At 34.6% G+C, this 15,897-nt stretch overlaps 2 protein-coding genes and 1 long non-coding RNA gene across 5 annotated transcripts; 2 read left to right on the top strand and 1 right to left on the bottom strand.

Annotated features, from left to right (window-relative positions):
• Nucleotides 1-1,386: 1,386 nt before the first annotated feature.
• LOC309495956 (uncharacterized protein) lies at nucleotides 1,387-5,161 on the top strand. The gene is made up of 2 exons (XM_082165890.1): nucleotides 1,387-1,694; nucleotides 2,346-5,161. The coding sequence occupies exons 1-2, from the start codon at nucleotides 1,460-1,462 to the stop codon at nucleotides 3,560-3,562; spliced, it is 1,452 nt and encodes a 483-aa protein (XP_082022016.1). The 5' UTR covers nucleotides 1,387-1,459; the 3' UTR covers nucleotides 3,563-5,161.
• Nucleotides 2,658-6,379, bottom strand: LOC309495957. Of its 2 annotated transcripts, none has more exons than XR_014204902.1 (4): nucleotides 5,865-6,379; nucleotides 5,634-5,760; nucleotides 5,336-5,464; nucleotides 2,658-3,323 (listed from the first exon to the last, which is right to left on the bottom strand). It is a non-coding gene; the product is annotated as an uncharacterized lncRNA (long non-coding RNA). The 2 variants fall into 2 exon arrangements; XR_014204903.1 differs by having other exon boundaries at nucleotides 5,869-6,378.
• A 1,833-nt stretch (nucleotides 6,380-8,212) lies between these two features.
• pnpla4 (patatin-like phospholipase domain containing 4) lies at nucleotides 8,213-15,893 on the top strand. 2 transcript variants are annotated; one of them, XM_082165028.1, is made up of 7 exons: nucleotides 8,213-8,372; nucleotides 8,572-8,753; nucleotides 9,600-9,694; nucleotides 12,158-12,293; nucleotides 13,964-14,029; nucleotides 15,142-15,294; nucleotides 15,443-15,893. In XM_082165028.1, the coding sequence occupies exons 2-7, from the start codon at nucleotides 8,574-8,576 to the stop codon at nucleotides 15,572-15,574; spliced, it is 762 nt and encodes a 253-aa protein (XP_082021154.1). In that variant the 5' UTR covers nucleotides 8,213-8,372; nucleotides 8,572-8,573; the 3' UTR covers nucleotides 15,575-15,893. The 2 variants fall into 2 exon arrangements, with proteins under 2 accessions (XP_082021154.1, XP_082021155.1); XM_082165029.1 differs by having other exon boundaries at nucleotides 8,240-8,300.
• The last annotated feature ends 4 nt before the right edge of the window (nucleotides 15,894-15,897 follow it).

The raw sequence follows: 15,897 nt of genomic DNA, 5'->3' as shown, positions 1-15,897 counted from the left end.
TTTTGTGCGATGATATTGTTGAAGTGTTTTCTTTCACTAGTTTTATATTTTTGTTTTTCGTAACAAATTAGTGTTGTGTTCTTATTTTGTTATTTCACAGTGTAAACTGAATGTTCAAATAAAGCATTAAAAAAAAAAAAAAAAAAAAAAAAAAAAAAAAAGGAGTAGCCCGAAAGGTCCGACCTATATAAATAAAGGTCCTATAAAACCCATGCAGAGCTGCCAAAAGATTTACAGCTTTGCATCGTTCAAACATCGGCCGGAGATCATTTGCGATCAAAGGCCGACGTCGAGGCGACATATTGCCGATGAGCAAACGATCTCTGAGCGACGTCGTGCCGATGGAACTTTGTACATCGGGCCAACGTCGGCCCGACGTACGTGTGCTATCTGGGATGTTGTGTGAGAGCGCGATGCGCGAGCGCCATCACTTGGATTTGTTCCACTGCTGGGAAATAACTTAATACTCTTGTTATTTAGTCATACAGATAATATGACATCATCCGAAACAGTAAAATGTATATTTTTATTTGTGTACATTCAAAATGACTACAAAATATCATGCCATTGAAAAATAAATAAAACAACATGATGCGCTGCTTTAGCGCGTCTCGGTCTCTTTAGATCTTTCTGGCGCTCACCAAAAATGAACCAAAATACAGAGAATAGCCTTCTTGGCGCGCCTACTTTTGAAAGTCAACATTTAGATTATTTAACATTAAATGCATTATATATGCCTGAGTCACTTTGGAATAAATCAGAGCGTATTTCATGATAAAACGTGACTTAGCCTATACAGTCGAGAAAATAGGCAAATTCAGACCAACTGCTGGTCTACACAGAGAGAAAGCCCTTTTTCTAGGGTCTTCTGTTGTGCCGAGCCATTCGTTAGTCTAGTTGTTTGATGAGAAAATTAAATGTAGCCTATAGTTGCAATACACGCGTTTTGTAAGCTCCGTGCAACTGCTGCAGCGGACTATTATTACTAGAATATTAGAAGAAATCTAATACTCAAGCTGTTTTCTCATTTTTCTACTCTTAATATTAAATAAAAAAACGACTGAACGAAAGATACACGGATTCTCTTGAACCACCACCGCGTTTGCGGCAGAAAACTACTGCAGTGCAGCCAAAATGCTCTGTTCGACTTATCTGAGATCCTTTACTCTTCCCTGTGGATGACCTGTGACCTACTTTCTGTAAGATCTGAATTTTTGAACTTGAATTTTTGAACTTGAATTTTAGAAAACTGAATTTGAAGTTCCGAATTTCTTCATCTTGAAAACTTGAATCTGTATTTTTTTAAACTGAATATTTGCACTATACGAATTCAGAACAAAAAAACTAGCTGTTTGAAAATACATGTCTATAGACGGTTTCATCGCACGCACGCGCGTTGCCGGGGTTACGCATTGGCCCGAAGTTAACTTCCGGTCTGTGTTGTTTATCCGTAATAATTATGGCGCCGACTACAAACGCAGTTAAAATAAAGGTGATGAGTAGACTGAAGTTGGGCTCAGGTTGTTGTGCTGTGGGATGCAACCTGACCTCTGGAACAAATTCCTTATCGAAAATAAAAATGTTTCGGTTTCCTAAAAACGAAGGGAGACGGCGAGCATGGATCACCGCTGTGCGAAGGGAGGCTTGGCAGCCAGGCAACAATTCAAGGATCTGTAGCACTCACTTCGTTACAGGTAAGAAACTCATGATAAGCAACAGATAATAGCTAGCTGACCAGTAACAAGCCTGCAATAGTTAACGTTATGTGTTTAACTAAATTGATTACTAGCAGCTACACACGTAACGTCAGCTGTAACATTGTATACATTCATTTTACACAGTAACGTTAGCTCAATGTCTTAGTTGATACATTTTAGCTGCGCTATGATTTAAACTAGCGTTATGATACCTGATGTCTATCAAACATAAAAGCCACAATATTTTTCCATCAATGCTATAAAAATAAACTACATTATTTAACTAACAGTCACCTTTGGCTTATTTCCTGGGGACATAAATACAATAATGCATAAGCTCTTCTAATGAAGCTTTAAATGAAGTACTAAATATGGACTTTTACTACATTTTCACTGACGAATTTACTACATTATCACTGATATATTTTATCTGTAAAGCTGCTTTAAAACAATGTGCATTGTGAAATAAATTTGACTTTGATCTAATTTCATTGTACTAGAAAGGCTACTAATATTTTTTTTAATCAAGTTTTAATCAATATCATAGAAATGCACATGAAACCAGTTATGGATTATGCAAAGCATGCATGTATGATGCTTAGCAAGGTGCAATACTGTCAACACAAACTGTTTCTGTCTTTATTTTAGGTGCGCCATCAGTGGACCCATGCCATCCAGATTATGTTCCATCAGTTTTCGCTCATAAAAACACCATTGATGGTTCACAGAAGTTGGAGCGATACCAGAGGAGACAGAGGAGACCATCTGTGGTTGAGTCTATGGATTCACCTTCCTTAGAGGTCACCCACGCTGACCCTGAAGAAGGATGCACTGCTGTGGGTACAGATCTGTCAATGGCAGACATTGACCAGCTACAAAATGAAAACATTGAATTAAAAAGAAAAATGGCTTTACTGGAGAAGAAACTGGAATCTCAAGAAAAACGACTACAAGAGCACATGTTTGGCAGTCCGTCTGATTTTATTTTAAATGATGACAAGCACACTCATTTTTACACTGGTCTACCATCTGCTTCTGTGTTTTTCACCCTCCTCACTTACCTGACAACAACATGGAACGCATCATCAACCATACTTACCCTTCCCGAGCAGTTTCTTGTGGTCCTGATGAAGCTTCGTCTAGGCTTAACTCATCAAGACCTCGCTTTTCGCTTCAGAGTGAGTTGTGGAACTGTCTCAAACATCTTTCATGAATGGCTCGATGTGATGGCTAAAGAGTTACAATGCCTTGTCCGGTGGCCATCCAGGAAAGATATCAGAAGAAATCTCCCCACCCTCTTCAAGACTACAGGTTTTCAACAAGTTAGATGTATAATAGACTGTACTGAAGTGTTCATTGAGAGGCCAACTAGTTTGCAAACACGGGCAGTCACATACTCCCATTATAAATCACATAATACTGTGAAGTTCCTTGTTGGTATTAGTCCAACAGGAGCTTTTACATTTTTATCAAAAGTCTGGGGTGGTCGTGCTAGTGACAAGGTTATAACAAAAAATTCAGGCTTAATTGACCTTCTTGAACAAGGAGACCATGTAATGGCTGATCGAGGCTTCAATTTTCCCGAATATTTTGCCACCAAATGTGTTCGTCTTCATGTACCAGCATCTACAAAGGGAAGAAAACAATTGACAGGATTAGAGGTGACACACTCTAGAAAAATGTCCCGAGTGAGAATTCACGTGGAAAGGGCCATAGGAAAACTGAAGACATTCAGAATTCTGCGGAACACCCTGCCAGTCAGTATGGTCAAACGGAGAAATGATAACAGTCTTTGCACAATAGATAAAATATTAATTGTTTGTGCAGCACTTACAAATCTGGGGAAACCACTTGTACCAAAATAAAGCAGGACTTAACTACAACTTAAAGGGACAGTTCACCACCTAAAAACCCTCATGTCGTTCCAAACCTGCAAGACCTTTGTTCATCTTCGGAACACAAATTAAGCTATTTTTAATTATTAGGCTGTCAATGGAGGGACAGAAAGCTCTCGGATCTCATCAAAAATATCTTCATTTGTGTTCTGAAGATGAACGAAGGTCTTACAGGTTTGGAACGAAATGAGGGAGAGAAATGAATGACAGAATTTTCATTTTTGGGTGAACAAACTCTTTAATTTGATACTTTTACCTACGGGATTACTTTTTTCTTAAATTAAATATATTAAAATACCAAACACATGTATTATGATATTTGTAGTGCTGAACTTGTATCACAATGTTTCAAATGGATTGTAATTATAAAATGAAATGATATATTCACTAATGAACACCAACAAATATTGATTAACTGATTTATTGACTGATGAATAAAGTACTATAGACTACGATTTCCGTTTTTAATGTATTTGATGTAAAAAGTGAAAAAGCTTGGTGCTCAAAAAGGCAGGAACAACCTATGCTTTAAGACAAAAAACTTTCTTGTAAAACTTATTTCAGATCAGCACTATTAAGATGCTTTTGTGACAATTTTCATGTAGCTGTCACTCAACTGCAGTCTTCCCTCTACAAATGCATCCACAACTTTTGGCAGCATGTGTTTAAAGTAAAAGCTACGTAGCCTTTGCATATATGTGGAGACAAAACCATTGTCATAAGGCACATCAAGTTCCAGGTGCTGTACTGGGGTCCAAATAACAAGACAGGATGTTTTCAGCCCGAGACAGTGCATCCCTAACTGTATCTGCCTGTAGTAACCTCTGGGGCCTTTTGGGTTCACAATGTACTGCCCGCCCTCCACTCTGATGTCTTGGTTTGTGGCAGTGAGTGCATCATTAAGGGATGTGCAAGCATTGAGTGTGATAGGGCATTTTACTTCTAGCAGCTTGTCATCAATGATGCCATCAGGGCTTGCTGCCAGCCATGGGTCTCCTGCACACACCACCAACCCTTTGTCCATGACTATGCAGCCCCTCTCCCTAATCTGCTCCTTAGCAAGTCCCTCGCTTTCCTTCCCATACCTTGTGGCCATATTCCCCTGGAACTTTGGGTAGAGGTGTTCAGTGATAAACTTAGCCGGGTCAGTTGTCTCACGCTGAGGCACCTTGCTGGCTGTGCTTGCTGTTATGCGTAGCTTGCGCGCATCATGCCAGAGTGGTTCTATGCTCTGTTTTCTAGTGTTTCTCTCTAGTTCCACCACTTGATCTGGGTTCAGTTTAATGAAGGCCTCATAAAATGTTGTGCACTTTGGACAGCTCAGAGCACTACCATGCTCACTGTGGGGCTGAGCTAAGCTGCTGAACATGTTGAGTTCCTCTCCCTGAGCATCCTGCTCTCCCTGACTGCTGATGAAATCCTGACTACCTGACTCAGAGGCTGTGTCTGTCTCACTGCTGTCACACATGACGGAAAAGAGAGCACAGCCTGGCACAACTTCCTAAAGTAAATGGTGAAAAGATCGTACCTTCACTGCTATATATATATATATATATATATATATATATATATATATATATGTATATGTATGTGTGTGTGTGTGTGTGTGTATATATGTATATTTATGTATATGTATATATGTATCTTTTCTATATGTATCTTTATGTATATGTATCTGGTATAGTACTGAATCTTTTACATTAGACTAGTTGATTTGTTAGAGATATATGAACTATAACTTACTTTCAGGGCTTTAAAAAGCTTTTTTGGTGACCCATCTGGATTTAGTGGGGGGAGGCAGAGGGGAGCTTGTAGCTTGATCTTCTTGCCAGGTTTCAAGAAATCACACTGAGCTACTGGTTGTGGATCAGCCTGAAAGGATATTTGAAATGTACATTATACAAAAATATACATGATAATAAAAATAATTATTAAAGAAAATTTACATATGTAGTGTTGTACAAAATACCACCAATTGTACACTGATATTTGAAAAGACTAGGATATAATTATTAAATATAATAATTGTTAAAATGCTCACCTTTTTAGTCACCCGTGACCATACACTTGGTTTTGAAGTGACAGATGGGCCACTCTGGAGTCCATCCTGAACACACTGCTCCGCAGCAACCAAAATCGTACCCACATGGCTACACACCTCTCCATTGCTGCATAGATGCAGATAGACATTTTACCAACGGGATAAATGCAAGTATTGAAAAAGTGTATCTAAATACTATTGTAAAATGTAACGTTAGCTAGCCAGCCATACTTACCCTGCCATGCAGGTGCAATGTCCACTCTGGATTTCGCCGGACTTCTTCGCAATGATCCAGGCGGAGTAACTCTTTGAAAGCGTCTGACCCGCCTCGATTTCCCCGTAAACGACACAGGTATTTCCATCCGTGTGTGTAAGAATCATTTTAACTTTTCCGGAATGAAAATAGTTATAGGCATCCAAGCTGCGATATGCCTTGAACGCCTCCCTTGTGTACACACATTCCTTCTCGACTAAGTACTCAAATATATTTACCTGACTGACCTCCGGTAAATCAGACAGGTCTGTAGAAAAAAATGTTTGCCTCAAATTTTTGTTGAACGGGTCTGGCAGTGTAACGTTGTCACATTTAAGTTTGGCCAAGTAACGGCCCTTTTCTTCAATTGGTAGTCCCAAATAATACTGACTAGACATACTTGCTAGCTAATGTAATTTGCTTGTTTCTATACAGGTTTCTACAGAACTCTGTTGTTTGTTATTGATTCTACCGGAAGTTAAGTTTGGGCCACAAAAGCGCGCATGCGCAGTAACGTTTGTTTATGTTGTTGCCGTTGAAACCGTCTATAAAATTCAGCCATAAAAACATTTCAATTTGTTAAATTTCAAACGTTCAATATTCGTTTAAAACAAATCAAATTCAGAACTATTTAAACTACCACCTAAAATTCAATTTAGTTAGATTACACTTGCAAATAATTCAAATTTACACAATTCAAATTCAAATCATTTTGTCATATTATAAGCTCCATAGTTTAGGTCTTACAATTGTCTGCATGACATTTTATCCATTATGTCTCATATGTATTGGGATCGTACTTGGGTTCTTTTTTTATTTTTTATAATTTTTTTTATGCAAGTGTCTTAACAAAGTGACAATGCAAGTTTTACAGACTTTTTTTTTTTTTTTTTTTTAGATATTGTTCAAAATTCAGATGTAAAATTCAGACAAAAACAAACTTTTCAAATGAGAGAACGATGAACAAATAAAATGTGTAATTTGTGCGTGAATGTGTGAAAAACTTTGGGATCAGTATATATATATATATATATATATATATATATATATATATATATATATAGATATATATATATTATATATATATATATAGATATATATATATTATATATATAGATATAGATATATATTTATGTTTTATTAATCATAGAATCCTTAACATAGAAACTCAAACAGCAAGTGACATGTGACACTGAAGGCAAGTTTTGCCTTTTTTTAAATATATTAAAATAGAAAACAGTTATTTTAAATGGCAATGTTTCACAATATTACTGTTTTTACTGAATTCTGGATCAAATAAATGCAGTCTTGGTGAGTATCAGAAATTTCTTTCAAAAACATATTTAAAAATCTTACGGACCCCAATATACTGTACCCCAAAACTATACTGTTTTTTAACAGTATAGCTATATATTTACCAACTCAGAGTAATTTTAGATACAGTTCCTGAATAGTGTATCATTTACATATTTATATAGACGCTACAATGTAATATATTAAATTATTATTGTATTATTACTTATTTTTATTCTTGAAACTACCCAAGCAGCGTTTCGCGCTCAGATGTGATGGCGGAATGAATACATTACAAAAATGTGATTGCAGAATATATTTTAATTATCCATGTCTTGTGAGTTAACAATATGCCTGACCAGTAAATTACTTGGTGAATAAGAAATAAATCAAGTCGTCAAAATACAACTCGTCAAAACTCCGCGAATAACAACAAGAGTATCGGTGAGCACACTAATTTAAACAGCATACACACACCCGAACTTGACTGCACATCATATGTTTGACATTATTGACACTGCTTTCAATCGTAATGCAATAGAAATGAACACACAAAAAAACCTGCCTAGTGCCTACCTACTACAGCCTACAACACTGACGGTGCACTTGCAGTCAAGAGTAGAGCGGCTGCGGAGAATTTTTTTTTTTTTTTTTTTTTTTTGAGAGCTGCTGACGTATTCTTTCACGCGCACCATAGACGCGCGTGCACACACAACATGACGTCACACTCTGCGCAAATGTTTTACAACATAATTTAACATATTATGTTAAGTCCTAACACTTTTTAAAGAGCCCACTTAAAGTGTTTATTACAAATAAATTACTAAATGCTTAAAATGAATAAAAGTAAATGAACAACAATTTGCGTTATATATTTAAACTCGTGAACACCTGAACGCCCCCCTTTTTAAAAAATCTTGCTTCCAACGCCCCCTGTTGTTCTCTGAACGCCCCCGTTGAGAACCACTACATTATACGTTACTTGACGAATTACTTTTATTTTGAAACTTAAAGCGCGGAAGCTGGGTGCGCATGCGCTGTGTTATGTTGTCAAACAAAACTCGTCCTATGAAAGTACTGTTGTCCGATATGTGAAAAATAAGTAACGTTGAATGATTTAAGTAGGCATATAATTTGTTACGTGCATATTTTTGATACCTTACTGAATGGCTTTAGTTTATCAAATCTGACAGGTAATGAATATCGTTTTAAACAACTAACGTTACTAGCCTTATTTGGTTGGTCGCACCTAGACTATATATGAAGGGTAGGCTAAGTTACACATGGATTGAAATCTGTATCTCTTATCTGTAGCCTACTCTCCAAACCAAACAACACACAGACTTTAATATTAATCTTTAAAATGAAAATGCCTCTTTCTTTTGGACACAGGTATGACGGTGGTGAATTTATCATTTGCTGCGGCTGGGTTTTTAGGAGCATATCATCTCGGGGTAACAGAGGCGTTACTGAGACACGGAGATAAGCTGCTGTCCTCTTTAAAAGCCTGCGCTGGAGCTTCAGCTGGTGCTTTAGTGGCCACTGTGATGATCACTGCTCCTGATAAACTACAGGTAAAGATATTCAGCTACAACCCAGAACATGTTACAGCGGTATGCTGGTCAACAAACTAGTAAAATGTGTTAAAAATGGAGTGCCAGCGTTCATTTAAAAATGTTGCCTATTTTACTAAAAGAGTTGCATGCACAACTTCAAACATGAAAACATTTAGAATACATTTAGAAATATTCCAGCTTTTCTTATTTCCCCTTTCCATATTTTAAACAAAATGTATTTTTATTTTTTTCTGTATTCGATGTCCTTTATTTCATTGTCATTTTGTAGACCACTAGCCCTTTAAAAAAAAAGAAAGCCAGTCCTTTAATGACATCCTGAAACGAGGAAGTGACATTATTTTTGGCAAGAAAAAAAAGCACTTAAATGATCAAAGGCACAAATAACTAATGGAAATAGATTTTATGAATTCTCTGATGTTTTGTGGTATACAATTACATGCATCACTATAAAAAAATTTAAAAAATCATTGCATTGTTATTCATAATTTAAATATTTAAGCTATATATTTAATGAAGTTTAAGTGCCTGAGCTTCACTAAAGTATAGATATCTGAATGTCTGCTGTACTCTTTTGAGAAACTAAAACGCAGACAAATCCATTATTTTTATTTTATTACATTTTTTAAGTAACAGAGCTCAAAATGGACTGCATATCAGCAGTGTCCCTCATTGTGCTTGGAAAAACGGACTGACCTGTTTAGACTTGAAAGTGATTGATGTGCTCCCTGTCAAACCAACAGATCTGTAGAAGCCACAGATTTCTCACAGTTGCATCACCAAGGCTCAAGCATGTAACTGACTGAGCTCTTTACCTGTATGTTCTGACTTTGTGTTTTCTTACAGCATTGTAAGCAATTCACCTACAGGTTTGCCAGTAATGTGAGAAGTCAGAGATTTGGAGCTGTGACGCCAGGATATGACTTCATGCTTGAACTGAGGTAAATGCGGCTCTCAGACATAATTTTTTGATCGAACTAAAAATGATTCACTAGGTTGAAATTAACCCCAGAGGGTTTTTTGCAATATTTTTCCTGCATGCAGAATTTTAATCAGAAAGGCTGTCTAGGTAAGATATCCTACTCAGCTGTTTCTTTCACTCAACTATATTCACCTCATTTAAAATCAAATTAAATTTCAAAATGGTGTTAAAATATTGCGATAGATAGTACTGAGGCTGGATCAAAATTACTTTGCACTGAAAACACCTTGTTATATATATAAAAAAAGCAAGAAAAAAAGTATTTTTTATTTGCTACTGTTCTTATGCTACTGCTTTTATGTTTTTCTCTGATGCCATTGCAGTGTTTTAAATAAAATGCATTTGTAAAATAATAGGTGTCCAATTTCTTCAATTGACATTGTGGAGACTTTTTCAGTTGCTGTGAAGCATCAGTTTTAAGAGGCACATTGTTTTTATAGTGGAAGCATTATTGCTGAAAAGAGTGGGTGCCGTTCTGTCTTATTATTATAGAAACTGATTTAATCTCACAAAGGTATCATATAAAACATATAAACTAAGAATGTGTAGAAAGAAAAGAAATAAAAGTAGAAACTAGAGTTCATTAAAAATAATTTGGTGGACAAGAAAAGCTGGAGGAGCAAGTTCTCTATAGTTCACCCCACAAAAATTATTTCATTTAGTCAACATTATGACCAACACATATACAACCTTATTCTGTGGAACATCAAAGAAGATTTTTTTTAATAATGTACTGTTCAGTGTATGTAATTAAGATTGGGGACTACAGCGTCAAAAAGTATGATAAAAACAGCATAACGTATCAAAAGTTGTAGATATAATTATAGCTTATATGAAGCTATATTTTCACACAATACACATTAGTTAACCTTTTGCTTGAGTCTGTCCCTTTCAATCTGTTTATCTGGAGCACAAAATTGACTTGAATGATTCATTCGCAAATCGCACTCAACTAGTTCTTGAGACTCAATAATCCATTTGCAGTTATTAATTGTTCACTGAATTAAATAACGATTTTGGTTTGTTTCATACACAAAGCTATCAAAGACTTGGATTATAGCCCTGAAGTCATATATATCACTTTTATGGTACTTGTTGTGTGCTTTTGCATTGTTTTTGAAGCTTGAAAGCTCCATGCTGCATTCTGATCATTAGGGTCCCTACGCAGTGTTCATGGCTCCCTTCTCTCTGAGAATGGGATATCTGTTGAAGTTCATTTCACTTGACAAAATGCATTCATTTTGAACACCCTGCAAGGTCATCAAACATAAACGACACTTGAGTCGCGCATATTAAAGGAGTTTGAGATATAATAACATAATATCCTTCTGTAAATAAATGCAGTATAAATTCCCATACTTTCATTTAATGTAACCTACGTGTGTATTTAAATAAATATATATTTATTTATTTAATTGATATAAATAGTGCTAAACTGTATGATAAATGTCTGTTTCAGTATGAAAATAAATGTAACTGTAATCATGATAGTTGCATTGTAACTTTTGTGTCTTTTGCACTTTATTCCCACAAACAACCACATACAAATCACACCTGGGACTAATTATTTTCACTGTGTATGTGTTAGTCAAACTTATTGCAGTGCTGGTGTGATGCACGATGACAGGTGGGTAAATTTCCCTAGCCACTTCCAACGAAAGTGTCGCATCAAGATTTTCTTAAGAGAGTTTCAAATGTAAGCGGATGATTAGACCACATTGCGTTTCTGTTCGATTGGCCTCTGTGAGTATTAAACATAATTTCCAATATTAACTTAAAAGTTCTCTTCAAATAGAAGTGTTTGTGTAAATTCATGTGAGAGACACTGAGAGAGCTGAAGAAATACCTTGACTTTGCTTTCCAAAAACACATTTGTTTCACATGTACAGGAATATATATATATATATATATATATATATATATATATATATATACACACACACACACATACATACATACATACACACATATATATATATATATAGCCTCGCACAACTGTGAAGATCCTCAAAAAACGAACTGTTCCTGGCTCCAGTAGAATGAGGTTTGAATGGTTTGTAGATAGTGCCGTTCCGATGCAGAAATGTCTCACATCTACTGCTGGCATATGAAACGGTGGATTTTTTTTTTTTTCTCTCTTTCTGTTGAAGGGAATAATATCTGTGATGTGCACAAACCTCTGAGGGCTTCTGATAATCTTGACATACCGCTTGGAGCGGATAGCAGGCTTCATTTTGATGAAATATCCTTAAAATGGAACGTTGAGTGGGTTTTTCTTTCCTTATTTCTCCTGCGTTACCTCTGTGGTTCAGCCAACAGATTGTGTAATTACGATATGATGTTGAGGGAAAAATGGATTTCACTGAGGTTGTTAATTATGCAAACACAACAAATGAGCATCTGTCCTTTGGTTTTCCTCTAGGGAGGGCATCGAAGAGATTCTCCCAGCCAATGCCCACCAGTTAGCCAATGAACGCCTCCATGTTTCAATAACACACTCAAAGACATACAAGAACAGCATGGTGTCCAGCTTCACCTCAAGGGAAGATCTAATTAAGGTATTCATGCCTGAGGTCAATGGACAATGATTTATCTTTCAACTACCAGAGTGATGCCCACAACCCAAAGGGAACTTGCCTATTCAATTAGACACATCATAAGTGCCGTCACTTGACAGAGTTACTGCTGTGGAAAATTGCTGCTGAGTTAATTAATTCATTCCCATCTGAAATTGTGAACAAATTGCGCTGGTACTTCAGTAGTCCATCTAACATAATGATATAAACTGTCTTTTCTGGCATCCTTTTCTTTTTGTTTGAGGGTCAATGATGCAATTCATTTGTTTGTACTAATAATAAAAAAATTAATAAAAAAACTGCAGATAATTAATACAATTACTTAAATATACACACACACACACACACACACACACGTGTGTGTGTGTGTGTGTGTGTGTATTTAAGTAATTGTATTAATGCTGTTTTTTTTAAATGGAATTCTTTTTTCTTTTTTTTAGGGTGCATTGTGTATATATATATATATATATATGTACACAATGCACCCTAAAAGAAAAAAAGAATTCCATTTAAAAAAAAACAGCATAAAAGAGGTATGTGTAATATATATATATATATATATATATATATATATATATATATATATATATATATACACACACACACATATATATATATATATATATATATATATATGTGTGTGTGTGTGTGTGTATATATATATATATAGTTATATATATAGTTATATATATAGTTATATATATATAGTTATATATATATAGTTATATATATATATATAGTTATATATATATAGTTATATATATATAGTTATATATATATAGTTATATATATATAGTTATATATATATAGTTATATATATATAGTTATATATATATAGTTATATATATATAGTTATATATATATAGTTATATATATATAGTTATATATATATAGTTATATATATATATATATAGTTATATATATATATATAGTTATATATATATATATAGTTATATATATATATATATAGTTATATATATATATAGTTATATATATATAGTTATATATATATAGTTATATATATATATATAGTTATATATATATAGTTATATATATATAGTTATATATATAGTTATATAAAACGTTTGGAGTCAGTATGATGAAGAAAAAATATTACTAAAAAATGATGAAAGAAATTGTTATTTAAGGAAAGAAAGTAAATAATACTTTTATTCAGCAAGCATGCAATATATACATAATAAGCAACAATAAAGACTAACTTTGTAAAAAAAAGAAAATGCTGAAATTTTTTTAACTATTCATCAATGAAATTTGGAAAAAAATATATCCCGGTTTCCACAAAACTATTAAGCACCACCGCTGTTTATAATAGGCCTAAAACAAATCTTTTTTAACTTTATTTTGGATCAAATAAATGCAGATTTGCTGAGAATGAGAGGCTTTCTAAAACTTTTTAAAAATGTTTTGGACGGTAGTGTGTATAAAACTTTTTGGGGGCATTAATAAGATGTGTACCTGTATACAAGGTGTAAGAAACATCTTTTTTCTTTTTTTATTGCAAGTTCCCACACATGTAAAACTAAAGATTTTTCTTTTCTTTATCACGGGCACTCGTATAAATCATTTAGACTTATAACCTTCTATTCCTCTGTCCATTGTATTGATGTATTATGACGGTATTGTTTTAAAAGGTGCTCTTGGCCAGCTGCTTTGTGCCGGTCTATGCTGGAGTGAAGCCAGTGGAGTTCCAAGGGCAGGTAATGGTGTCTTATACGACCAGCTCTCTTGGCTCCAGTACTGTCTGTGACTGCTGAGAGCTGATGTTTAGTTTTCATTTAGATGAATGAGCAAACCAACTCTTTGGTTCTGCTTGCCCCCTACACTGACAGAGGTCTGATACAACTACATTAGCAGCCAAATGTGGTGGTATTTTCAGCCAAAGCAATTATGAAGTTGCATTGATGGAGTTCAAGTGTGTCATGGGAAAGCATCAAGTTGTATTACTGTATAATAACATAATGAATACTTAGACTCTAGACATAAATTCATATCTTGAAGTGACATACAGAAATTGTATATTGGTGTTTGTAACGCTGTCATAGTACAATTTAAACATAGCTTAAAATGTGTTAAACACCTTTAACTCTCTGTTGCATGAATTATTAAATCAGAAAGGTTGAAAAGAACGCAGTCATTATGTACACCCCCCACCTTCCCCACCTCCCTTTTTATTTATTTTTATTTTTTACTTTAACAAAAAATCATGTATTCAGAAAGAGTTGTAATGTAAGCCAATGGCAATTTGTATATAAGCAAAAAATATGCCCTTTAAAACCCATTAACCTACATTTGTTATGAACTTATTAAATAGAATACTGTAATAAAATCTGCATGGCAGATTGGCAAATTCTTTGTAAAATTCATTGCTGAAGGTTGATGGACACCGATAGTCTTGTTCAATTAAATATATAGACTACTAAAGCCATTTATTGCAATATATCTATTCAGTGATTTGCTTATCTGACAACAATGTAATGTCTTAAATTATCTTTATTTTCTGGGCTTTTCTCAGCGAATAATATTGATATACAGTGTGATTAATTTGCTTATAAGCATGTTGTTCAATTAAATATTAATCATTAAAATGTTTAATCAATTTAAGTAATTGATTAAAAGTGTCAGTAAAACATTTATAATGTTATAGAAGATTAATAATGTTAGAAATAAAAGATTTCTATTTCAAAGAAAGACTGTTTTTAACTTTCTATTTATCAGAGAAAAATAAAAATGTATCACAGTTTGCACAAAAATGAGAGTGTATAGAGAGCATAAGAGTGTATATGTTATTGAAGAATGTTGATTTCCTCAGAAATGGATGGATGGCGGATTCACAGACAGTCTTCCTGTTCTTCCTTTGGGACGCACAATAACAGTGTCACCATTTAGCGGCCCCCAGGATATATCCCCAGCACATAAGGGCATAAGTAAGCTTCACCTCAGATTGGCCAACATGAGCGTTGTGGTAAGTTTTTAGCATTAATAGCCTTACTTATTACTTTTAGTTTATAGTTGTACAGCACTACTTAACTGGAAACATTTAAAAATCTCCTTCCAAACTGTTATGTCATAACCTGACAAGTTTTGAAATTTCAATCGTTTTCCACCCTTAGTTCTCCAAGGATAACATCATAAGGCTAAACCAGGCCCTGTTTCCTCCCTCGTTACCCAGGCTCAAGGCACTGGATCAAGAGGGATACCAGGATGCTGTTCACTTTTTAAAGAAAGATGGATGGATGCAATAACTGATTTTCTCCTTTCTAGCACTTTCAAATGTCTAAAATGTGGGATAGTGACACCGAGACAATTTTCATAGCAGTTCATTTGTGGCGTGCAATATTATGTTCAGTGTAATAATCATACTTTGACTTGGCATCTACTTTCATTCTCAAGATGAAAAGCACAGTAAAATGCATCATGTATTTCAGGAGGCTGAATGATCATTGTTATAAAAAGAAAATTTCTATTGCACAGCTTTAAAACCACTGCTCTCAGTAAAGAGCCATGACAGCACTACAGTGTTCTTTGAGAATGATTAAACAAAGTGTTTAAATATTTCTGAAACTCT

This window comes from Leuciscus leuciscus (genome assembly GCF_965113295.1).
Source record: "Leuciscus leuciscus genome assembly, chromosome: 3".
Lineage (NCBI taxonomy): Eukaryota > Metazoa > Chordata > Actinopteri > Cypriniformes > Leuciscidae > Leuciscus > Leuciscus leuciscus.
Note: the sequence above shows the minus strand (reverse complement) of the source record. Positions and strands in the feature narration are given on the sequence as shown.

Coding starts and splice junctions, on each gene's coding strand:
- LOC309495956 (XM_082165890.1), top strand. CDS start 1,460: ATGGCGCCGACTACAAACGCAGTTAAAATAAAGGTGATGAGTAGACTG. Junction 1,695..2,345: donor TAGCACTCACTTCGTTACAG/GTAAGAAACTCA, acceptor TCTTTATTTTAG/GTGCGCCATCAGTGGACCCA.
- pnpla4 (XM_082165028.1), top strand. CDS start 8,574: ATGACGGTGGTGAATTTATCATTTGCTGCGGCTGGGTTTTTAGGAGCA. Junction 8,754..9,599: donor CTGCTCCTGATAAACTACAG/GTAAAGATATTC, acceptor GTTTTCTTACAG/CATTGTAAGCAATTCACCTA. Junction 15,295..15,442: donor TGGCCAACATGAGCGTTGTG/GTAAGTTTTTAG, acceptor TTCCACCCTTAG/TTCTCCAAGGATAACATCAT.